Here is a 26454-nt window from a genome sequence, read left to right as displayed (position 1 = left end):
TCTGTCTCTCTCTGACAAGATGTTGAACTGAGTTCCCAACTGCCTTCTCACGTGGATGGATATAAGATGTTCCACTTTAAAGAAGGCTATCACCTTTTATGCTCTGGCTAGTATTTATCCCTCAATCAACATCTCTCTTTGCAGGAACTTGCTGAGCACAAGTTGACTGCTTCCAAATGAGAATACTGACCACACTTCAAAAGTACATCATTGGATGTTAATTATTCTGAGATTTCCTTTGGCTGTGAAAGACGCTTTACAAATAATACTATCATCGAATGATTATAGCATGGAACAAGGCCATTCACTCCATTGAGTCTATGCTGGTCCACTGAAGGAGCAAGTCTTTTTCTGATACGTTGCTCCAAACTAGCAGCAGTCACTGACTCATAATCTATTTAAACTGAACACAATGTAATGTTTGCACATTTTCAAAATCCTGGAATCATAGCTGCTTATGTGATCCTATGGAATTCTAATCCCCCTCCCTGTTTTCATGGTCAGTTACTTCATCTGATTCTCTCAGTATTTCTTCATCCATGTACTAGCTTCCCCTTATCAAAGCTCCAGCTGTTAATGTCAGCTCTTTATCAAACCAACTCACAAACTAATTGTTTTAAACTACACCCACATAATTGGGCACCATGTCAAGTCTGTCGATCACTGACCGCCCAATGCTTTTGTTGTGCTTCAGGGTGTGTTGGGTCCACTGCTTTATATCAATGACTTGGATGTGAATATCGGAGGAATGGTTAGTAAGTTTGCAGATGACACCAAAATTGGTGGGATAGTGGACAGTGAAGAAGCTTATCTCAGACTACAAAGGGACCTTGATCGGATGGGCCGATGAGTGGCAGGTGAAGTTTAATCTAGATAAATGTGAAGTGTTGCATTTTGATAAGACAAATCAGGGCAGGACATGCACACTTAATGGTAGGGTCCTGGAGAGTGTTGCCAAATAAAAAGACCATGGGGTGCAGGTTCATAGTTCCTTGAAAGTGGAATCTCAGGTAGATAGGAAAGTCAAGGAGGCGTTTGGTATATTTGCCCTTATTGTTCAGTGCATTGCGTACAGGGATTGGGAAGTCATGTTGTGGTTGTACAGGACATTGGTTAGGCCACCTTAGGAAAGATATCATTATACTTGAAAGGGTTCAGAAAAGATTTACAAGGATGTTGCCAGGGTTGGAGGATTTGAGCTACAGGGAGAGGTAGATTAGTTTGGGGCTGTTTTCCCTGGAGCACTGGAGGCTGAGGGGTGACCTTATAGAGGTTTACAAAGTTATGAGGGGCTTGGATAGGATAAATAGACAAAGTCTTTATCCCAGAGTAGGGGAGCCCAAAACTAGAGGGCATAGGTTTAAAGTGAGAGGGGAAAGATCTAAAAGGGACTTAAAGTGCAACTTTTTCACACAGAGGGTGGTGCGTGTATGGAATGAGCTGCCAGAGGAAGTGGTGGAGGCTGGTACAATTACAACATTTAAAAAGCATCTGGATGGGTATATGAATAGGAAGGGTTTGGAGGTATATGGGCCAGGTGCTGGTAAATGGGACTAGATTAAATTAGGATATCTGCTCAAAATGGACAAATTGGACTGAAGGCTCTGTTTCCATGCAGTACAGCTCTATGACTCTTTACAGATTATCTTACTGACATTGCACAGACTTACTAAGGGGATCTCCTGCTATGATGCTATACTCTACTTGTCCATTTGGGCCTGAATCTTCGTCATCCGCAAGGAACGTCCATACTCTGGGGCCTGGTTGACCCTCAGTGATGTCAAATGGACCTTCGTAAGGGTGAAGAAACCTTGGCACCACATCATTGATATCGTTAACGTTGACTAGCACCTACAACAGGAGAATGAATAAGCCAGATTTATCATTTAAATTCTAGCCATTTAAACAATTATGCTGTAAACACAAACGCAGTTTCAAGTCTGTCTTGGACACTTAGCGCTGATTAGGTGGAGAGGTGGAAGCAAACATTTTGTTTCCTCTGATTGTGGTTCACGATCAAGTGTGCCTCTGTCTCTCTCAGGTTTTAGTGGCGTAACCAATTCCAAGTACAGACTTGAAAGATTGAATGTACTCTGAATCACTGAGTAACCCCGATTTTCAACAAAAAGCTGAAAAACATTGCCCTGTAACCATAGAATCCCTGCAGTTTGGCCCATCAAGTCTGCACAAACTCTCTAAAGAGCATCCCACCCAGACCCACCCCTTGTAACCACATTTCCCATGGCTAACCCACCTAGTCTGCAGATCCCTGGGCACTGTGGGGCAATTTATCCTGGCCAATCCACCCTAACCTGCACATATTTGGACCGTGGGAGGAAACCCACGCAGACATGGGGAGAACATGCAAGCTCCAAACAGACAGTCCCTCAAGGCTGGAATTGAACCCAGCACCTGCAAGGAAGCAGTGCTAACCACATGGACATTACTATTCCACTGTGCACTTAATAAGCAGGCTGAACATCAGTTCAGGAAGCTAATTCCTGAAACACAACATTCAGTCATGGGACAGAGATATTCCCCAGAGACCTTGTGTCCCTAACAGTGATGGCTGTGTCTGACTGTCAGCCTTCATTCATTTATCTTCTCCTTTCTGGTTATGCAGCTCCAACTCCCTTCCAGCTTTTCAGTAAATCCATTGATAGATGTTACCAGAGAAGGAGGGGTGTAACCAATAATCCTGGGGGTTGTCACAGATAGTTTCTGGGATGGATAACAAGTTTCAAAACCTGGGTGCAGGGTGAGTGACTTTTAGATTTTAAGGTTGGAGCATATCTGCAGACAACAGCAAGTTGATACCCCACAGCGGTGGGGCAGGATATCCTGAGGGTCTTCGATTCCAGCTCACCTTGGGGATTATTAGCTTCTGGAAATGATGGTCAAAAATGTACAGGCTTGCTCATTAACTGGTCAGCAGAGTAATAATGTCCATATACAGTGCCTAGAGTGTGTTGCTGGAAAAGCACAGCAGGTTAGGCAGCATCCGAGGAGCGGGAGAATCATGTTTCAGGCATAAGCTTCGTCCGGAATTCCTGATATGCAGTACCCCTCTAATATGTCAGCTCTATATAAGTTCAAGTCTTTCAATTTCTCTTCAAACTAACATGCGTGGATGGTTTGAACAGCATTGCCTTGTTGATGTTTTACACTCAGCCTCAGTGGATAGTTGGCTCTTTTATGTACTTACTGTGGCTGTGGCTGTCAGGCGGCAGAGTGGCTTCGGACACTGGTCAGTGGCTGTAATGGTGAGAGGGTAGCGGCCATGGCTTCGCTCATAGTCCAGTTCCTTCACTGCTTCGATCTGACCCTAGGACAAGGAACTAATATTTACTCAATGTCTATACTGGCCCCTGGACATCTACAGAATTAAAAACAAAAATGAGTCTTTTCAGTGTGAAAGGAGAATTGGCACTGACACGCGCTCATTAACCGCTCACAGGACGGAGATCGTTAAGTGCTCCACATACCCCCCAGAGGGATCATGTTTATATGATTCACAACCTGAAATGTTATATGCATCACAATATCAAAGGGGTTCATTTGAAAGGAAAAGATAAATAGGGTAAATTTCAGTTTGAAAAATCTTTGGCAATGCCACATGACCATGTGGGTATGGAACGGCGATGTCCTGAGGGCACTGACCACAAACAGCCTCACCATTTTTGCCCATGCCAGGTCTGTCTACAGAAAGGGGGGAGCTTTCACTGAAATTCCCATTGATTCCAGCATCACCACGACTCCTTGAAACCACACTTTGATACCGGGGCAAATAGTTCATATGTGCCATGAACTGTCAGAGGAAGTGGTAGATGCAGTTTCAACATTTAAAAGGCATCTGGATGATTTTTGAATAGGAGGGGTATACAGTGATATGGGCCGGGTGCTGGCAAATAGGACTCAATTAGGTTAGGGGTGTCTGGTCAGCATGGACCAGTGGGACCGCAGGGTCTGTTTCTGCGCTGTACACCTCGATGGCTCCATGAGACCTCTGCACTGGACTAGATCTTCACACCGGGAGACTTTCACACCGGGAGACCATCACACCGGGAGACTGTCACACCGGGAGACTGTCACCACGGGAGACTGTCACACCGGGAGACCGACACACCGGGAGACTGTCACACCGGGAGACTGTCACACCGGGAGACCGTCACACCGGGAGACTGTCACACCAGGAGACCGTCACACCAGGAGACCGTCACACCAGGAGACTGTCACACCGGGAGACCGTCACACCGGGAGACTGTCACACCGGGAGACTGTCACACCGGGAGACCGTCACACCAGGAGACTGTCACACCGGGAGACCGTCACACCGGGAGACTGTCACACCGGGAGACTGTCACACCAGGAGACCGTCACACCGGGAGACCGTCACACCGGGACACTGTCACACCGGGAGACCGTCACACCGGGAGACCGTCACACCGGGAGACTCTCACACCGGGAGACTGTCACACCGGGAGACCGTCACACCAGGAGACTGTCACACCGGGACACTGTCACACCGGGAGACCGTCACACCGGGAGACCGTCACACCGGGAGACTGTCACACCGGGAGACTCTCACACCGGGAGACCGTCACACCGGGAGACTTTCACACAGGGAGACCATCACACTGGGAGACTTTCACACCGGGAGACCGTCACACCGGGAGACCGTCACACCGGGAGACCGTCACACCGGGAGACTGTCACACCGGGAGACCGTCACACCGGGAGACTGTCACACCGGGAGACGGTCACACCGGGAGACTGTCACACCGGGAGACCGTCACACCGGGAGACCGTCACACCGGGAGACCGTCACACCGGGAGACCGTCACACCGGGAGACTGTCACACCGGGAGACCGTCACACCGGGAGACCGTCACACCGGGAGACTGTCACACCGGGAGACCGTCACACTGGGAGACTGTCACACCGGGAGACTTTCACACCGGGAGACCGTCACACCGGGACACTGTCACACCGGGAGACCGTCATACCGGGAGACTGTCACACCGGGAGACTCTCACACCGGGAGACCATCACACCGGGAGACTGTCACACCGGGAGACCGTCACACCGGAAGACTGTCACACCGGGAGACCATCACACCGGGAGACTGTCACACCGGGAGACTTTCACACCGGGAGACCGTCACACCGGGACACTGTCACACCGGGAGACCGACACACCGGGAGACCGTCACACCGGGAGACTGTCACACCGGGAGACCGACACACCGTGAGACTGTCACACCGGGAGACTGTCACACTTGGAGACCGTCACACCGGGAGACTGTCACACCGGGAGACCGACACACCGTGAGACTGTCACACCGGGAGACTGTCACACCGGGAGACCGTCACACCGGGAGACTGTCACACTGGGAGACCGACACACCGGGAGTCTGTCACACCGGGAGACTGTCACACCGGGAGACTGTCACACGGGAGACCGTCACACCGGGAGACTGTCACACCGGGAGACTGTCACACCGGGAGACTGTCACACCGGGAGACCGTCACACCGGGAGACTCTCACACCGGGAGACCATCACACTTGAAGACTGTCACACCGGGAGACCGTCACACCGGGAGACCTTCACCCTGGGAGACCGTCACACCGGGAGACTGTCACACCGGGAGACCTTCACACCGGGAGACCGTCACACCGGGAGACCGTCACACCGGGAGACTGTCACACCGGGAGACCGTCACACCGGGAGACCGTCACACCGGGAGACTGTCACACCGGGAGACCGTCACACCTGGAGACTGTCACACCGGGAGACTCTCACACCGGGAGACCGACACACTGGGAGACTGTCACACCAGGAGACTCTCACACCGGGAGACCGTCACACCGGGAGAATGTCACACCGGGAGACTGTCACCCCGGGAGACCGACACACCGGAAGACCGTCACACCGGGAGACCTTCACACTGGGAGACCGTCACACCGGGAGACTGTCACACCGGGAGACCTTCACACCGGGAGACCGTCACACCGGGAGACCTTCACACCGGGAGACTGTCACACCGGGAGACCGTCACACCGGAAGACTGTCACACCAGGAGACCGTCACACTGGGAGACCGTCACACCGGGAGACTGTCACACCGGAAGACCGTCACACCGGGAGACTGTCACACCGGGAGACCGTCACACCGGAAGACTGTCACACCGGGAGACCGTCACACTGGGAGACCGTCACACCGGGAGACTGTCACACCGGAAGACTGTCACACCGGGAGACCGTCACACCGGAAGACTGTCACACCGGGAGACCGTCACACCGGGAGACCGTCACACTGGGAGACTGTCACACCGGAGGACTGGCACACCGGAAGACTGTCACACCGGGAGACCGTCACACCGGAAGACTGTCACACCGGGAGACCGTCACACCGGGAGACCGTCACACCGGAAGACTGTCACACTGGGAGACCGTCACACCGGGAGACCGTCACACCGGGAGACTGTCACACCGGGAGACTGTCACACCGGGAGACCGTCACACCGGAAGACTGTCACACCGGGAGACCGTCACACTGGGAGACCGTCACACCGGGAGACTGTCACACCGGGAGACCGTCACACCGGGAGACTGTCACACCGGGAGACCGTCACACCGGGACACTGTCACACCGGGAGACCGTCATAGTGGGAGACTGTCAAACTGGGATACCGTCACACCGGGAGACCGTCACACCGGGAGACCGTCACACCGGGAGACCTTCACACTGGGAGACCTTCACACTGGGAGACTGTCACACCAGGAGACTGTCACACCGGGAGACTGTCACACCGGGACACTGTCACACCAGGAGACCGTCACACCGGGAGACTGTCACACCGGGAGACTCTCACACCGGGAGACTGTGACACCGGGAGACTGTGACACCGGGAGACTGTCACACCGGGAGACTGTGACACCGGGAGACTGTCACACCGGGACACTGTCACACCGGGAGACTGTCACACCGGGAGACCGACACACCAGGCTGTACCTGCAGGATCTCGGGACTACATCAGGCTGTATCTGCGGGCATTCAGGGACTATACCAGGCTGTATCTGCGGACTCTCGGGGACTATACCAGACTGTATCTGCAGGCTCTCAGGGACTTCACCAGGTTGTATTTGCAGGTTCGCGGGGACTACACCAGGCTGTATCTGCGGCTCTCAGGGACTACACACGGCTGTATCTGCGGCTCTCAGGGACTACACACGGCTGTATCTGCGGCTCTCAGGGACTACACCAGGCTGTATCTGCGGGATCTCAGGGACTACACCAGGCTGCATCTGCTGGCTCTCAGGGACTGCGCTAAGCTGTATCTCCGGCTCTCAGGGACTTCACCAGGTTGTATTTGCTGTCCCTCAGGGACTACACAATGATGTATCTCCGGCTCTCAGGGACTTCACCAGGTTGTATTTGCAGGTTCGCGGGACTACAACAGGCTGTATCTGCGGGTTCTTGGGGAACACACCAGGCTGTATCTGCGGCTCTCAGGGACTACACCAGGCTGCATCTGCGAGCTCTCAGGGACTGCGCTAGGCTATATCTGCGGGCTGTCAGGGACTACACCAGGCTGTATCTGCCGGTTCTCGGGGACTACACCAGGCTGTATCTGTGGGTTCTCAGGCACCACACGAGGCTGTATCTGCGCGCCCTCAGGGACTACACCAGGCTGTATTTGCGGCTCTCGGGGACTATACCAGGCTTTCGCTGGGGGCCCTCAGGTACTACACCAGGCTGTATCTGCGGGCCCTCAGGGATGACACCAGACTGTATCTGCGGGCTCTCAGGGACTGCACCAGTCTGTATCTGCGGCTCCCATGGACTACACCAGGCTGTATCTGCAGCTCTCAGGGACTACACCCGGCTGTATCTGCGGGCTCTCAGGTACTACACCAGGCTGAATCTGCAGGTTCTCGGGGACTACACCAGGCTGTATCTGCAGGTTCTCAGGTACTACACCAGGCTGAATCTGCAGGTTCTCGGGGACTACACCAGGCTGTACCTGCAGGATCTCGGGGACTACACCAGGCTGCATCTGCTGTCCCTCAGGGACTACACAATGATGTATCTCCGGCTCTCGGGGACTTCACCAGGTTGTATTTGCAGGCTGTCTGGGACTACACCAGGCTGTATCTGCGGGCTGTCTGGGACTACACCAGGCTGTATCTGCGGGCTCTCAGGGACTACACCAGGCTGTATCTGCCGGTTCTCGGGGACTACACCAGGCTGTATCTGTGGCTTCTCAGGCACCAAACCAGGCTGTATCTGCGCGCCCTCGGGGACTACACCAGGCTGTATTTGCGGCTCTCGGGGACTATACCAGGCTGTCGCTGTGGGCCCTCAAGTACTACACCAGGCTGTATCTGCGGGCCCTCAGGGATGACACCAGGCTGTACCTGCGGCTCTCAGGGACTACACCAGGCTGTATCTGCGGGCTCTCAGGGACTGCAACAGTCTGTATCTGCGGGCCCTCAGGGATGACACCAGGCTGTATCTGCAGTTCTCAGGGACTACACCCGGCTGTATCTGCGCGCTCTCAGGTACTACACCAGGCTGAATCTGCAGGTTCTCGGGGACTACACCAGGCTGTATCTGCGGGCTCTCAGGGACAACACCAGGGCGTATCTGCGGGCTCTCAGGGACTTCACCCGACTGTGTCAGCGGGCTCTCAGGGACTACACCAGGCTGTATGTGCGGCTCTCAGGAACTACACCAGGCTGTATCTGCGGCACTCAACGACTATACCACGCTGTATCTGCAGGTTCTCGGAGACTACACCAGGCTGTATCTTTGGGTTCTCGGGGACTACATCAGGCTGTATCTTTGGGCTTTGTGGGACTACACCAGGCTGTATCTGCGGGCTCTGAGTGGGTACACCAGGCTGTATCTGCGTGCACTCAGGGACTACACCAAGCTGTATCTGCGGGCTCTCAGGGACTGCACCTGGCTGTATCTGTCGGCTCTCAGTGACTACACCAAGCTGTATCTGCAGGCTCTCAGGGACAACACCAGGCTGTATCTGCGGGTTCTCGAGGACTACACCAGGCTGTATCGGCAGCCTCTTAGGAACCATACCAGGCTGTATCTGCGGGTTCTCGGGGACTACACCAGGCTGTATCTGCGGGGTTTCAGGGACTACACCCGGCTGTATCTGCGGCGTTATGGGACTACACCAGGCTGTATCTGCAGGCTCTCAGGGACTGCACCAGGCTGCATCTGCGGCTCCCAGGGACTACACCAGGCTGTATCTGTGGGCTCTCAGGGACAACACCAGGCTGTATCTGTGGGTTCTCGGGGACTACATCAGGCTGTATCTTTGGGCTCTGTGGGACTACACCAGGCTGTATCAGCGGGCTCTGAATGGGTACACCAGGCTGTATCTGCGTGTACTCAGGGACTACACCAAGCTGTATCTGCGGGCTCTCAGGGACTGCACCTGGCTGCATCTGCGGGCTCTGAGGGACTACGCCAGGCTGTATTTGCGGGCTCTCATTGACTACACCAGGCTGTATCTGCGGGTTCGCGGGGACTACAACAGGCTGTATCTGCGGGTTCTTGGGGAACACACCAGTCTGTATCTGCTGTCCCTCAGGGACTACACAATGATGTATCTCCGGCTCTCAGGGACTTCACCAGGTTGTATTTGCAGGTTCGCGGGGACTACAACAGGCTGTATCTGCGGCTCTCAGGGACTACACCAGGCTGCATCTGCGAGCTCTCAGGGACTGTGCTAGGCTGTATCTGCGGGCTGTCAGGGACTACACCAGGCTGTATCTGTGGGTTCTCGGGGACTACATCAGGCTGTATCTTTGGGCTTTGTGGGACTACACCAGGCTGTATCTGCGGGCTCTGAGTGGGTACACCAGGCTGTATCTGCGTGGACTCAGGGACTACACCAAGCTGTATCTGCGGGCTCTCAGGGACTGCACCTGGCTGTATCTGTCGGCTCTCAGTGACTACACCAAGCTGTATCTGCGGGTTCTCGAGGACTACACCAGGCTGTATTGGCAGCCTCTTAGGGACCATACCAGGCTGTATCTGCGGGTTCTCGGGGACTACACCAGGCTGTATCGGCAGCCTCTTAGGGACCATACCAGGCTGTATCTGCGGGTTCTCGGGGACTACACCAGTCTGTATCTGCGGGGTTTCAGGGACTACACCCGGCTGTATCTGCGGCGTTATGGGACTACACCAGGCTGTATCTGCAGGCTCTCAGGGACTGCACCAGGCTGCATCTGCGGCTCCCAGGGACTACACCAGGCTGTATCTGTGGGCTCTCAGGGACAACACCAGGCTGTATCTGCGGGCTCTCAGGGACTGCAACAGTCTGTATCTGCGGGCCCTCAGGGATGACACCAGGCTGTATCTGCAGTTCTCAGGGACTACACCCGGCTGTATCTGCGCGCTCTCAGGTACTACACCAGGCTGAATCTGCAGGTTCTCGGGGACTACACCAGGCTGTATCTGCGGGCTCTCAGGGACAACACCAGGGCGTATCTGCGGGCTCTCAGGGACTTCACCCGACTGTGTCAGCGGGCTCTCAGGGACTACACCAGGCTGTATGTGCGGCTCTCAGGAACTACACCAGGCTGTATCTGCGGCACTCAACGACTATACCACGCTGTATCTGCAGGTTCTCGGAGACTACACCAGGCTGTATCTGTGGGTTCTCGGGGACTACATCAGGCTGTATCTTTGGGCTTTGTGGGACTACACCAGGCTGTATCTGCGGGCTCTGAGTGGGTACACCAGGCTGTATCTGCGTGCACTCAGGGACTACACCAAGCTGTATCTGCGGGCTCTCAGGGACTGCACCTGGCTGTATCTGTCGGCTCTCAGTGACTACACCAAGCTGTATCTGCAGGCTCTCAGGGACAACACCAGGCTGTATCTGCGGGTTCTCGAGGACTACACCAGGCTGTATCGGCAGCTCTTAGGGACCATACCAGGCTGTATCTGCGGGTTCTCGGGGACTACACCAGGCTGTATCTGCGGGGTTTCAGGGACTACACCCGGCTGTATCTGCGGCGTTATGGGACTACACCAGGCTGTATCTGCAGGCTCTCAGGGACTGCACCAGGCTGCATCTGCGGCTCCCAGGGACTACACAAGGCTGTATCTGTGGGCTCTCAGGGACAACACCAGGCTGTATCTGTGGGTTCTCGGGGACTACATCAGGCTGTATCTTTGGGCTCTGTGGGACTACACCAGGCTGTATCAGCGGGCTCTGAGTGGGTACACCAGGCTGTATCTGCGTGTACTCAGGGACTACACCAAGCTGTATCTGCGGGCTCTCAGGGACTGCACCAGGCTGTATCTGCGGGCTCTGAGGGACTACGCCAGGCTGTATTTGCGGGCTCTCATTGACTACACCAGGCTGTATCTGTCGGCTCTCAGTGACTACACCAGGCTGTATCTGCGGGTTCGCGGGGACTACAACAGGCTGTATCTGCGAGTTCTTGGGGAACACACCAGTCTGTATCTGCTGTCCCTCAGGGACTACACAATGATGTATCTCCGGCTCTCAGGGACTTCACCAGGTTGTATTTGCAGGTTCGCGGGGACTACAACAGGCTGTATCTGCGGCTCTCAGGGACTACACCAGGCTGCATCTGCGAGCTCTCAGGGACTGTGCTAGGCTGTATCTGCGGGCTGTCAGGGACTACACCAGGCTGTATCTGTGGGTTCTCGGGGACTACATCAGGCTGTATCTTTGGGCTTTGTGGGACTACACCAGGCTGTATCTGCGGGCTCTGAGTGGGTACACCAGGCTGTATCTGCGTGGACTCAGGGACTACACCAAGCTGTATCTGCGGGCTCTCAGGGACTGCACCTGGCTGTATCTGTCGGCTCTCAGTGACTACACCAAGCTGTATCTGCGGGTTCTCGAGGACTACACCAGGCTGTATTGGCAGCCTCTTAGGGACCATACCAGGCTGTATCTGCGGGTTCTCGGGGACTACACCAGGCTGTATCTGCGGGGTTTCAGGGACTACACCCGGCTGTATCTGCGGCGTTATGGGACTACACCAGGCTGTATCTGCAGGCTCTCAGGGACTGCACCAGGCTGCATCTGCGGCTCCCAGGGACTACACCAGGCTGTATCTGTGGGCTCTCAGGGACAACACCAGGCTGTATCTGCGGGCTCTCAGGGACTGCAACAGTCTGTATCTGCGGGCCCTCAGGGATGACACCAGGCTGTATCTGCAGTTCTCAGGGACTACACCCGGCTGTATCTGCGCGCTCTCAGGTACTACACCAGGCTGAATCTGCAGGTTCTCGGGGACTACACCAGGCTGTATCTGCGGGCTCTCAGGGACAACACCAGGGCGTATCTGCGGGCTCTCAGGGACTTCACCCGACTGTGTCAGCGGGCTCTCAGGGACTACACCAGGCTGTATGTGCGGCTCTCAGGAACTACACCAGGCTGTATCTGCGGCACTCAACGACTATACCACGCTGTATCTGCAGGTTCTCGGAGACTACACCAGGCTGTATCTGTGGGTTCTCGGGGACTACATCAGGCTGTATCTTTGGGCTTTGTGGGACTACACCAGGCTGTATCTGCGGGCTCTGAGTGGGTACACCAGGCTGTATCTGCGTGCACTCAGGGACTACACCAAGCTGTATCTGCGGGCTCTCAGGGACTGCACCTGGCTGTATCTGTCGGCTCTCAGTGACTACACCAAGCTGTATCTGCAGGCTCTCAGGGACAACACCAGGCTGTATCTGCGGGTTCTCGAGGACTACACCAGGCTGTATCGGCAGCCTCTTAGGAACCATACCAGGCTGTATCTGCGGGTTCTCGGGGACTACACCAGGCTGTATCTGCGGGGTTTCAGGGACTACACCCGGCTGTATCTGCGGCGTTATGGGACTACACCAGGCTGTATCTGCAGGCTCTCAGGGACTGCACCAGGCTGCATCTGCGGCTCCCAGGGACTACACCAGGCTGTATCTGTGGGCTCTCAGGGACAACACCAGGCTGTATCTGTGGGTTCTCGGGGACTACATCAGGCTGTATCTTTGGGCTCTGTGGGACTACACCAGGCTGTATCAGCGGGCTCTGAGTGGGTACACCAGGCTGTATCTGCGTGTACTCAGGGACTACACCAAGCTGTATCTGCGGGCTCTCAGGGACTGCACCTGGCTGCATCTGGGGCTCTGAGGGACTACGCCAGGCTGTATTTGCGGGCTCTCATTGACTACACCAGGCTGTATCTGCGGGTTCGCGGGGACTACAACAGGCTGTATCTGCGGGTTCTTGGGGAACACACCAGTCTGTATCTGCTGTCCCTCAGGGACTACACAATGATGTATCTCCGGCTCTCAGGGACTTCACCAGGTTGTATTTGCAGGTTCGCGGGGACTACAACAGGCTGTATCTGCGGCTCTCAGGGACTACACCAGGCTGCATCTGCGAGCTCTCAGGGACTGTGCTAGGCTGTATCTGCGGGCTGTCAGGGACTACACCAGGCTGTATCTGTGGGTTCTCGGGGACTACATCAGGCTGTATCTTTGGGCTTTGTGGGACTACACCAGGCTGTATCTGCGGGCTCTGAGTGGGTACACCAGGCTGTATCTGCGTGGACTCAGGGACTACACCAAGCTGTATCTGCGGGCTCTCAGGGACTGCACCTGGCTGTATCTGTCGGCTCTCAGTGACTACACCAAGCTGTATCTGCGGGTTCTCGAGGACTACACCAGGCTGTATCGGCAGCCTCTTAGGGACCATACCAGGCTGTATCTGCGGGTTCTCGGGGACTACACCAGGCTGTATCTGCGGGGTTTCAGGGACTACACCCGGCTGTATCTGCGGCGTTATGGGACTACACCAGGCTGTATCTGCAGGCTCTCAGGGACTGCACCAGGCTGCATCTGCGGCTCCCAGGGACTACACCAGGCTGTATCTGTGGGCTCTCAGGGACAACACCAGGCTGTATCTGCGGGCTCTCAGGGACTGCAACAGTCTGTATCTGCGGGCCCTCAGGGATGACACCAGGCTGTATCTGCAGTTCTCAGGGACTACACCCGGCTGTATCTGCGCGCTCTCAGGTACTACACCAGGCTGAATCTGCAGGTTCTCGGGGACTACACCAGGCTGTATCTGCGGGCTCTCAGGGACAACACCAGGGCGTATCTGCGGGCTCTCAGGGACTTCACCCGACTGTGTCAGCGGGCTCTCAGGGACTACACCAGGCTGTATGTGCGGCTCTCAGGAACTACACCAGGCTGTATCTGCGGCACTCAACGACTATACCACGCTGTATCTGCAGGTTCTCGGAGACTACACCAGGCTGTATCTGTGGGTTCTCGGGGACTACATCAGGCTGTATCTTTGGGCTTTGTGGGACTACACCAGGCTGTATCTGCGGGCTCTGATTGGGTACACCAGGCTGTATCTGCGTGCACTCAGGGACTACACCAAGCTGTATCTGCGGGCTCTCAGGGACTGCACCTGGCTGTATCTGTCGGCTCTCAGTGACTACACCAAGCTGTATCTGCAGGCTCTCAGGGACAACACCAGGCTGTATCTGCGGGTTCTCGAGGACTACACCAGGCTGTATCGGCAGCTCTTAGGGACCATACCAGGCTGTATCTGCGGGTTCTCGGGGACTACACCAGGCTGTATCTGCGGGGTTTCAGGGACTACACCCGGCTGTATCTGCGGCGTTATGGGACTACACCAGGCTGTATCTGCAGGCTCTCAGGGACTGCACCAGGCTGCATCTGCGGCTCCCAGGGACTACACAAGGCTGTATCTGTGGGCTCTCAGGGACAACACCAGGCTGTATCTGTGGGTTCTCGGGGACTACATCAGGCTGTATCTTTGGGCTCTGTGGGACTACACCAGGCTGTATCAGCGGGCTCTGAGTGGGTACACCAGGCTGTATCTGCGTGTACTCAGGGACTACACCAAGCTGTATCTGCGGGCTCTCAGGGACTGCACCAGGCTGTATCTGCGGGCTCTGAGGGACTACGCCAGGCTGTATTTGCGGGCTCTCATTGACTACACCAGGCTGTATCTGTCGGCTCTCAGTGACTACACCAGGCTGTATCTGCGGGTTCGCGGGGACTACAACAGGCTGTATCTGCGAGTTCTTGGGGAACACACCAGTCTGTATCTGCTGTCCCTCAGGGACTACACAATGATGTATCTCCGGCTCTCAGGGACTTCACCAGGTTGTATTTGCAGGTTCGCGGGGACTACAACAGGCTGTATCTGCGGCTCTCAGGGACTACACCAGGCTGCATCTGCGAGCTCTCAGGGACTGTGCTAGGCTGTATCTGCGGGCTGTCAGGGACTACACCAGGCTGTATCTGTTGGTTCTCGGGGACTACATCAGGCTGTATCTTTGGGCTTTGTGGGACTACACCAGGCTGTATCTGCGGGCTCTGAGTGGGTACACCAGGCTGTATCTGCGTGGACTCAGGGACTACACCAAGCTGTATCTGCGGGCTCTCAGGGACTGCACCTGGCTGTATCTGTCGGCTCTCAGTGACTACACCAAGCTGTATCTGCGGGTTCTCGAGGACTACACCAGGCTGTATCTGCGGCGTTATGGGACTACACCAGGCTGTATCTGCGGCGTTATGGGACTACACCAGGCTGTATCTGCGGGGTTTCAGGGACTACACCCGGCTGTATCTGCGGCGTTATGGGACTACACCAAGCTGTATCTGCAGGCTCTCAGGGACTGCACCAGGCTGCATCTGCGGCTCCCAGGGACTACACCAGGCTGTATCTGTGGGCTCTCAGGGACAACACCAGGCTGTATCTGCGGGCTCTCAGGGACTGCAACAGTCTGTATCTGCGGGCCCTCAGGGATGACACCAGGCTGTATCTGCAGTTCTCAGGGACTACACCCGGCTGTATCTGCGCGCTCTCAGGTATTACACCAGGCTGAATCTGCAGGTTCTCGGGGACTACACCAGGCTGTATCTGCGGGCTCTCAGGGACAACACCAGGGCGTATCTGCGGGCTCTCAGGGACTTCACCCGACTGTGTCAGCGGGCTCTCAGGGACTACACCAGGCTGTATGTGCGGCTCTCAGGAACTACACCAGGCTGTATCTGCGGCACTCAACGACTATACCACGCTGTATCTGCAGGTTCTCGGAGACTACACCAGGCTGTATCTGTGGGTTCTCGGGGACTACATCAGGCTGTATCTTTGGGCTTTGTGGGACTACACCAGGCTGTATCTGCGGGCTCTGATTGGGTACACCAGGCTGTATCTGCGTGCACTCAGGGACTACACCAAGCTGTATCTGCGGGCTCTCAGGGACTGCACCTGGCTGTATCTGTCGGCTCTCAGTGACTACACCAAGCTGTATCTGCAGGCTCTCAGGGACAACACCAGGCTGTATCTGCGGGTTCTCGAGGACTACACCAGGCTGTATCGGCAGCCTCTTAGGGACCATACCAGGCTGTATCTGCGGGTTCTCGGGGACTACACCAGGCTGTATCTGCGGGGTTTCAGGGACTACACCCGGCTGTATCTGCGGCGTTATGGGACTACACCAGGCTGTATCTGCAGGCTCTCAGGGACTGCACCAGGCTGCATCTGCGGCTCCCAGGGACTACACCAGGCTGTATCTGTGGGCTCTCAGGGACAACACCAGGCTGTATCTGTGGGTTCTCGGGGACTACATCAGGCTGTATCTTTGGGCTTTGTGGGACTACACCAGGCTGTATCTGCGGGCTCTGAGTGGGTACACCAGGCTGTATCTGCGTGGACTCAGGGACTACACCAAGCTGTACCTGCGGGCTCTCAGGGACTGCACCTGGCTGTATCTGCGGGCTCTCAGGGACTGCACCTGGCTGTATCTGTCGGCTCTCAGTGACTACACCAAGCTGTATCTGCGGGTTCTCGAGGACTACACCAGGCTGTATCGGCAGCCTCTTAGGGACCATACCAGGCTGTATCTGCGGGTTCTCGGGGACTACACCAGGCTGTATCTGCGGGGTTTCAGGGACTACACCCGGCTGTATCTGCGGCGTTATGGGACTACACCAGGCTGTATCTGCAGGCTCTCGGGGACTGCACCAGGCTGCATCTGCGGCTCCCAGGGACTACACCAGGCTGTATCTGTGGGCTCTCAGGGACAACACCAGGCTGTATCTGTGGGTTCTCGGGGACTACATCAGGCTGTATCTTTGGGCTCTGTGGGACTACTCCAGGCTGTATCTGCGGGCTCTGAGTGGGTACACCAGGCTGTATCTGCGTGTACTCAGGGACTACACCAAGCTGTATCTGCGTGCTCTCAGGGACTGCACCTGGCTGTATCTGCGGGCTTTGAGGGACTACGCCAGGCTGTATTTGCGGGCTCTCATTGACTACACCAGGCTGCATCTGTCGGCTCTCAGTGACTACACCAGGCTGTATCTGCGGGTTCTCGAGGACTACACCAGGCTGTATTTGCGGGCTCTAATTGACTACACCAGGCTGTATCTGTCGGCTCTCAGGGACAACACCAGGCTGTATCTGCGGGTTCTCGAGGACTACACCAGGCTATATAGGCAGGCTCTTAGGGACTACACCAGGCTGTATTTGCGGGTTCTCGGGGACTACACCAGGCTGTATCTGAGGGGTTTCAGGGACTACACCCGGCTGTATCTGCGGCGTTATGGGACTACACCAGGCTGTATCTGCAGGCTCTCAGGGACTGCACCAGGCTGCATCTGCGGCTCCCAGGGACTACACCAGGCTGTATCTGTGGGCTCTCAGGGACAACACCAGGCTGTATCTGCGGGATCTCAGGGACTACACCAGGCTGTATTTGCAGGTTCTCGGGGACTACACCAGACTGTTTCTGCAGGCTCTCAGGGACTACACCAGGCTGTATCTGTGGGCTCTGAGGGATCACCCCAGGCTATATCTGAGGGCTCTCAGGGACTACACCAGGCTGAATCTGCAATTTCTTGGGGACTACACCAGGCTGTATCGGCAGGATCTCAGGGACTACACCAGGCTGTATCTGCGGACTCTCGGGGACTATACCATGCTGGATCTGCAGGCTCTCAGGGACTACACCAGGCTGTATCTGCGGGCCCTCAGGGACTACACCATGCTGTACCTCCGGCTCTCAGGGACTTCACCAGGTTGTATTTGCAGGTTCGCGGGGACTACACCAGGCTGTATCTGCGGCTCTCAGGGACTACACCAGGCTGTATCTGCGGGCTCTCAGGGACTACACCAGGCTGTATCTGCGGGCTCTCAGGCACCGCACCAGGCTTTATCTGCACATCCTCAGGGACTACACCAGGCTGTATCTGCAGGTTCTCGGGGACTACACCAGGCTGTATCTGCGGGCTCTCAGGGACTACACCAGGCTGTACCTGCAGGATCTCGGAGACTACAACAGGCTGTATCTGCAGGCTCTCAGGGACTACACCAGGCTGTATCTGCGCGCCCTCGGGGACTACACCAGGCTGTATTTGCGGCTCTCGGGGACTATACCAGGCTGTCACTGTGGGCCCTCAGGTACTACACCAGACTGTATCTGCGGGCCCTCAGGGATGACACCAGGCTGTATCTGCGGCTCTCAGGGACTACACCAGTCTGTATCTTCGGCTCCCATGGACAACACCGGCTGTATCTGCAGTTCTCAGGGACTACACCCGGCTGTATCTGCGCGCTCTCAGGTACTACACCAGGCTGAATCTGCAGGTTCTCGGGGACTACACCAGGGTGTATCTGCGGGCTCTCAGGGACTTCACCCGGCTGTGTCTGCGGGCTCTCAGGGACTACACCAGGCTGTATGTGCGGCTCTCAGGAACTACACCAGGCTGTATCTGCGGCACTCAACGACTATACCACGCTGTATCTGCGGGTTCTCGGGGACTACATCAGGCTGTATCTTCGGGCTCTGTGGGACTACACCAGGCTGTATCTACGGGCTCTGAGTGAGTACACCAGGCTGTATCTGCGTGCTCTCAGGGACTGCACCTGGCTGTATCTGCAGGTTCTGAGGGACTACGCCAGGCTGTATCTGCGGGCTCTCAGTGACTACACCAGGCTGAATCTGCAGGTTCTCGGGGACTACACCAGGGTGTATCTGCGGGCTCTCAGGGACTTCACCCGGCTGTGTCTGCGGGCTCTCAGGGACTACACCAGGCTGTATGTGCGGCTCTCAGGAACTACACCAGGCTGTATCTGCGGCACTCAACGACTATACCACGCTGTATCTGCGGGTTCTCGGGGACTACATCAGGCTGTATCTTCGGGCTCTGTGGGACTACACCAGGCTGTATCTACGGGCTCTGAGTGAGTACACCAGGCTGTATCTGCGTGCTCTCAGGGACTGCACCTGGCTGTATCTGCAGGTTCTGAGGGACTACGCCAGGCTGTATCTGCGGGCTCTCAGTGACTACACCAGGCTGTATCTGCAGGCTCTCAGGGACAACACCAGGCTGTATCTGCGGGTTCTCGAGGACTACACCAGGCTGTATCAGCGGGCTCTTAGGGACTACTCCAGGCTGTATTTGCGGGTTCTCGGGGACTACACCAGGCTGTATCTGCGGGCTCTCTGGGACTACACCCGGCTGTATCTGCGGCTTTCAGGGACTACACCAGGCTGTATCTGCGGGCTCTGAGGGATTGCACCAGGCTGTATCTGCGGCTCCCAGGGACTACACCAGGCTGTATCTGCGGCTCTCAGGGACTTCACCCGGCTGTATCTGTGGGCTCTCAGGGACAACACCAGGCTGTATCTGCGGGATATCAGGGACTACACCAGGCTGTATTTGCGGGTTCTCGGGGACTACACCAGGCTGTATCTGCAGCTCTCAAGGACTACACCAGGCTGTTTCTGCAGGCTCTCAGGGACTACACCAGGTTGTATCTGTGGGCTCTGAGAGATCACCCCAGGCTATATCTGCGGGCTCTCAGGGACTGCAACAGTCTGTATCTGCGGGCCCTCAGGGATGACACCAGGCTGTATCTGCAGTTCTCAGGGACTACACCCGGCTGTATCTGCGCGCTCTCAGGTACTACACCAGGCTGAATCTGCAGTTTCTCGGGGACTACACCAGGCTGTATCTGTAGGATCTCGGGGACTACAACAGGCTGTATCTGCGGGCTTTCAGGGACTACACCAGGCTGTATCTGCGGACTCTCGGGCACTATACCAGGCTGCATCTGCAGGCTCTCAGGGACTACACCAGGCTGTATCTGCGGGCCCTCAGGGACTACACCAGGTTGTATTTGCAGGTTCGCGGGGACTACATCAGGCTGTGTCTGCGGGTTCTTGGGGACTACACCAGGCTGTATCTGCGGCTCTCAGGGACTACACCAGGCTATATCTCGGGCTCTCAGGGACTACACCAGGCTGTACCTGCGGGCTCTCAGGGACTACACCAGGCTGTATCTGCGGGCTGTCAGGGACTACACCAGGCTGTATCTGCGGGCACTCAGGGACTACACCAGGCTGTATCTGCGGGCTCTCAGGCACCGCACCAGGCTGTATCTGCGCATCCTCAGGGATTACACCAGGCTGTATCTGCGCGCTCTCAGGGACTACACCAGGCTGTATCTGCGGGCTCTCAGGGACTGCACCAGGCTGTATTTGTGGGTTCTCAGGGACTACACCAGGCTGTATCTAGGGGGGACCGGAGGACTACACCAGGCTGTATCTGCGGGCTCTGAGGGACTACACCAGGCTATCTCTGCGGGCTCACAGGGATTACACCAGGCTGTATCTGCGGGTTCTCAGGGACTACACCAAGCTGTATCTGCGGCTCTCAGGGGCTACACCAGGCTGTATCTGCCGGCCCTCAGGGATGACACCAGGCTGTATCTGTGGTTCTCAGGGACTACACCAGGCTGTATCTGCGGGCTCTCAGGGACAGCACCAGGCTGTATCTGCGGCTCCCATTGACTACACCAGGCTGTATCTGCGGTTCTCAGGGACTACACCAGGCTATCTCTGCGGGCTCACAGGGATTACACCAGGCTGTATCTGCGGGTTCTCAGGGACTACACCAAGCTGTATCTGCGGCTCTCAGGGGCTACACCAGGCTGTATCTGCCGGCCCTCAGGGATGACACCAGGCTGTATCTGTGGTTCTCAGGGACTACACCAGGCTGTATCTGCGGGCTCTCAGGGACAGCACCAGGCTGTATCTGCGGCTCCCATTGACTACACCAGGCTGTATCTGCGGTTCTCAGGGACTGCACCCGACTGTATTTGCGGCTCTCGGGGACTATACCAGGCTGTAGCTGTGGGCTCTCAGGGACTGCACCAAGCTGTATCTGCGGCTCTCAGGGACTACACCAGGCTGTATTTGCGGCTCTCGGGGACTATACCAGGCTGTAGCTGTGGGCCCTCAGGGACTACACCAGGCTGTATTTGCGCCTTTTGGGGACTATACCAGGCTGTAGCTGTGGGCCCTCAGGGACTACACCAGGCTGTATCTGTGGGCTCTCAGGGACTACACCAGACTGTATCTGTTGGCTCTCAGGGACTGCACCAGGCTGTATCTGCGGGTTCTCAGGGACTAAACCAGGCTGTATCTGTGGGTTCTTGTGGACTACACCAGACTGTATCTGCGCGCTCTCAGGGACTACACCAGGCTGTATCTACCGGCTCTGATCGACTACACCAAGCTGTATCTGCAGGATCTCAGGGACTACACCAGGCTGTATCTGCGAGCCCTCAGGGACTACACCAGGCTGTATCTACGGGCCCTCAGGAACTACACGAGGCTGTATCTGCAGCTCCCAGGGACTACATCAGGTTGTACCTGCAGGACCTCAGGAACTACACGAGGCTGTATCTGCGGCTCACAGGGACTACACCAGGCTGTAACTGCAGGTTCTCGGGGACTACACCAGGTTATATCTGCGGGCTCTCAGGAACTACACCATGCTGTATCTGCGGTTCTCAGGGACTCCATCCGGCTGTATCTGCAGTTTCTCGGGAATACACCAGGCTGTATCTGCAGGATCTCGGGGTCTACAACAGGCTGTATCTGTGGGCTTTCAGGGACTACACGAGGCTGTATCTGCGGACTCTCGGGGACTATACCAGACTGTATCTGCGGGCTCTCAGGGACTACACCAGGCTGTATCTGCGGGCCCTCAGGGACTACACCAGGCTGTATCTCCGGCTCTCAGGGACTTCACCAGGTTGTATTTGCAGCTTCGCGCGGATTACACCAGGCTGTACCTGCGGGTTCTTGGGGACTACACCAGGCTGTATCTGCAGCTCTCAGGGACTGCACCAGGCTGTATCTGCGGCTCTCAGGGACTACATCAGGCTGTTTCTACGGTCTCTGAGGGACTATACCAGGCTGTATCTGCGGGCTCTGATGGACTACACCCGGCTTTATCTGCGGGCTCTCAGGGACTACACCAGGCTGTATCTGTGGGCTCTCGGGGACTACCCCAGGCTGTATCTGCGGGCTCTCAGGGTCAGCACCAGTCTGTATCTGTGGGCTCTCAGGGTGTGCACACCAAGCCTTATAGGGATGCTCACAGCACACCCCTACTTTGCAAGGCCTTGTTTTGTCCCTGTGCCTTTTGCCCCCTCAGCCAGAAATACCTGGTCTTTATTTCTTCTGTATTGCCTTGTCATTATGCACAGTCCTAACATGGGGGATAGCCGTCACTTAGAGAGTCCTGGTACAGTAAGTCAAGGGCAACTTCTCATTTCAATCCAGGGCTTGGGCACAGTCAGCCAGCCATTTAGGGACAGACAGAACTAGGGTCTTCTCCAGGTGGAGGGTAAGGAGCTGAATGTAATGCAGCCAACCATCCGGCTTGGCTCTTTCTGCTTTAGTGTGGGCTGTTTTCCTCCTGGAATGAGACAAAGGCAGGTATCCCAGGAGATGGAAGCACATGGCACAGCTGCTAGTGTTGGTGTTGGTGTGGGTGCAGAGGCGTCTGGGTGAGTGAGTGGGCAGCACAGACGGCTTGCGGGGTGAGTGGTGTTATAACTGGAGTGGGTGAGAGTGGGTGGGGAAGATCTTACAGGCGATAGTGAGAGTGGTAGGTCACAGCCTTGGTGGGAGTTGTGTACAGAGGTGTACTGAATGTGAGGTATCGGAAAGAATTAGAAATAAATTAGCTTTATCGTCGCATGAAATCAAATGAATACAGTGAAACGTTCATATGTTGCCACTTACAGCACCATTTCAGGTACAAAGGTACCTAGGTAGAGCTTTTTCAGATACAAAATCTTACAGAACAGAGAAACAAAAAGTTCAGTGTTGCAGAAACAAAAGTTCAGAACAATGGTCTTCCAACCCAGATTACACCGGCACCTAGCCTCTAGTCTGTACCAGGCCTTGTCTCCAGTCCGCACTGGGCCTTGGCTCCAGTTCGTATTGGGCCTTGGCTCCAGTCTGTATTGGGCCTTGGCTCCAGTCTGTATTGGGCCTTGGCTCCAGTCCGTATTGGGCCCTGGCTCCAGTCCGCACTGGGCCTTGGCTCCAATCCACACTGAGCCTTGGCTTCAGTCCTCACTGGGCCTTGGCTCCAGTCCACACTGGGCCCTGGTTCCAATCCACACTGGACCCTGGTTCCAATCCACACTGAGCCTTGGCTCCAGTCCGCACTGGGCCTTGGCTCCAATCCACACTGGGCCTTGGCTCCAGTCCACACTGGGCCCTGGTTCCAATCCACACTGGGCCTTGGCTCCAGTCCACACTGGGCCCTGGTTCCAATCCACACTGGACCCTGGCTCCAATCCACACTGGGCCTTGGCTCCAGTCCGCACTGGGCCTTGGCTCCAATCCACACTGGGCCTTGGCTCCAGTCCGCACTGGGCCCTGGTTCCAATCCACACTGGGCCTTGGCTCCAGTCCGCACTGGGCCCTGACTCTAATCCACACTGGGCCTTGGCTCCAGTCCACACTGGGCCTTGGCTCCAATCCACACAGGGCCTTGGCTCCAGTCCGCACTGGGCCTTGGCTCCAATCCACACTGGGCCTTGGCTCCAGTCCACACTGGGCCTTGGCTTCAGTCCTCACTGGGCCTTGGCTCCAGTCCGCACTGGGCCCTGGTTCCAATCCACACTGAGCCTTGGCTCCAGTCCGCACTGGGCCCTGGCTCTAATCCACACTGCTCCTTGGCTCCAGTCCACACTGGGCCTTGGCTCCAATCCACACAGAGCCTTGGCTCCAGTCCGCACTGGGCCTTGGCTGTAGTCTGCATCGGGCCTTGGCTCCAGTCCGCACTGGGCCTTGCCTATAGTCTGCACTGGTCCTTGGTTTCAGTCCGCACTGGTCCTTGGCTCCAGTCCGCACTGAGCCTTGGCTCCAGTCCGCACTGGTCCTTGGCTCAAGTCCGCACTGGCCCTTGGCTCCAGTCCGCACTGGGCCTTGGCTCCAGTCCACACCGGGGCCTTGGCTTCAGTCCGCACTGGCCCTGGCTTCAGTCCGCACTGGTCCTTGGCTCCAGTCCGCACTGAGCCTTGGCTCCAGTCCGCACTGGCCCTTGCCTCCAGTCCGCACTGGGCCCTGGCTCCAGTCCGCACTGAGCCTTGGCTCCAGTCCGCACTGGCCCTTGCCTCCAGTCCGCACTGGGCCCTGGCTCCAGTCCGCACTGGTCCTTGGCTCCTGTCTGCACTGGGCCCTGACTCCAGTCTGCACTGGGCCCTGGCTCCAATCTGCACTGGGCCTTGGCTTCAGTCCACACTGGGCACTGGTTCCAATCCACACTGCACCCTGGCTCCAGTCCGCACTTGGCCTTGACTCCAGACTGCATCGGGCCTTGGCTCCAGTCCGCACCGGATTTCATCTCAAGTTTCATGAGGCTGTGAGGTCATTCTGGAATTACCTCGAGACCGGAAGTCCATGCTGAGGCCATGCCAGGCCGAGAGACCGCCTTACCACACCAGAAGACCGCCAAGTTGGCAGGTGGCACCAATGCTGGTGAAGTAGAGAAGGCCATTAACCTTCTCCCTCCAGCACTAGGCATTTCTCCAGCCGGCTGAGACTGCACTGACCAGGTGGTGACCGTAGAACAGGATGGGCGTGGTCTGGGATTGTGGTCTCCATTGTTGGTCCTGGGGGAAGAGGATGCTCTGGGTTTACATCACGCCATCCAGAAGGAGCTCACTGGCTCAAACATGGAGTGTCATTTCCCCATCTGCCATGCCCATACGTCGGGGACTATGCAGGGCCGCTGTGGACCAACAGTGTTTGTCCGAATATCCAACAGGAAGGGATGGATGGCAAGAGTGCAAGGGATGCAGGACAATTCTTGGATATCCGGTGAGCAGTGGTGAGCAGTGCCAGGAATGGTGCATGGTAAAAAGGGGTTGGAATCAGATATGAGGAATACAGCAGGGTAGTTAATGCGGTGAGTTTGGTAAAAGAGTTAGAGAAGAACACTCTTTAGCCTTGAGATGAGAATTTCTTCAAAATTTCAATGCAACTTACACATAGCCAGAAAAAAAAGATTCAGTCCAGGGAGTTTCTCTGAACATCTCTGGTAAACCAAAACAAACAATCCAAAATATTGAACAGTATTTATGTGCGAGTGGAATCTTGATTTGCAGGTTGTGATACTTACCGCGTGAGAGACAGTAACCACATTTCAGTGTATGACTGGGTGCGATACACATTTTCACAAAGTGCTTCAGAAGTGTAAGTCTTTCTGAGTGAATGGTTTATAAATTGGCTAAAATGCCAAAGTGAGGAGTCCTTCCCACCTACATTAATCATGTCAGTGTTCAAGGTGACCAATGACTCCCCACCCCAATACAATAACTACTCCTGATGGCGAACGCAGTAACATTGAACACTCACTGTGGTACTGTGGATGGTGAATGTGTCATGGAGATTCCCATCGACAATAGCATAGGTGACGGTTCCGTTGGGACCTTTATCTCGGTCTGTGGCACTCACTGTCAGGTTGAAAGCCTGCATGGTGTCTGGCCCTTCGTCTAAGGTGATTTCATATTGCTGTTGTTGAAATGCAGGGTGATTGTCATTCTCATCCAAAATATTTACAAGCACCGTTGTCATCGCCTGCAATAAATAAATCTTGAGATTAGTCATAAAACTGTACAACACAGCGCGCCAACCAGCACAGAGTGCCCAAGTTAGTTGCGTATACAGCTGCTGTGTGTTAGGACAGCATGGTGGATAGTGGTTAGCACTGCTGCCTCACAGGGCTAAGGACCTGGGTTCAATACCACCCTTGGGTGACTGGCTGCATAGACTTTGCATGCTCTCTCTACGTCTGCAAGGGCATCCTCCCACAGTCCTTTGCCACGTGAGCGCCTCACTCCTATGGTCCCCCTCAGGACAAAGGGCTATGCCAGGCAGAAATGCAACATTACAAGGTGGCTGAAAGTTAAATGAAAGGCCACAGTCAGGAAATTTCTTTCAAGGAACTGAAATTAGAGGTTGCCTTTTGTTCTCAAGCAACTTGATGTTCATCCCATTGGCAAATAATACAACTGTCAGTCACGCACT

General features: G+C 55.7%; 1 protein-coding gene across 1 annotated transcript in view; it reads right to left on the bottom strand.

The window, feature by feature from the left end:
* Nucleotides 1-26454, bottom strand: part of cdh23 (cadherin-related 23) — a 261541-nt gene that overhangs the window by 75965 nt on the left and 159122 nt on the right. Inside the window, exons 11-13 of the mRNA XM_087982495.1 lie at nucleotides 25783-26004; nucleotides 3206-3325; nucleotides 1671-1851 (exon numbers count right to left, since the gene is read on the bottom strand). Coding sequence (XP_087838621.1) covers nucleotides 1671-1851; nucleotides 3206-3325; nucleotides 25783-26004 — 523 coding nt within the window. The remainder of the gene's footprint in view (nucleotides 1-1670; nucleotides 1852-3205; nucleotides 3326-25782; nucleotides 26005-26454) is intronic.

Source organism: Chiloscyllium plagiosum, unplaced genomic scaffold, assembly GCF_037043375.1.
Source record: "Chiloscyllium plagiosum isolate Xiang-an unplaced genomic scaffold, Cpla_swu_hap1 HiC_scaffold_43, whole genome shotgun sequence".
NCBI lineage: Eukaryota > Metazoa > Chordata > Chondrichthyes > Orectolobiformes > Hemiscylliidae > Chiloscyllium > Chiloscyllium plagiosum.
This window is presented reverse-complemented; position numbering and strand designations above follow the sequence as displayed.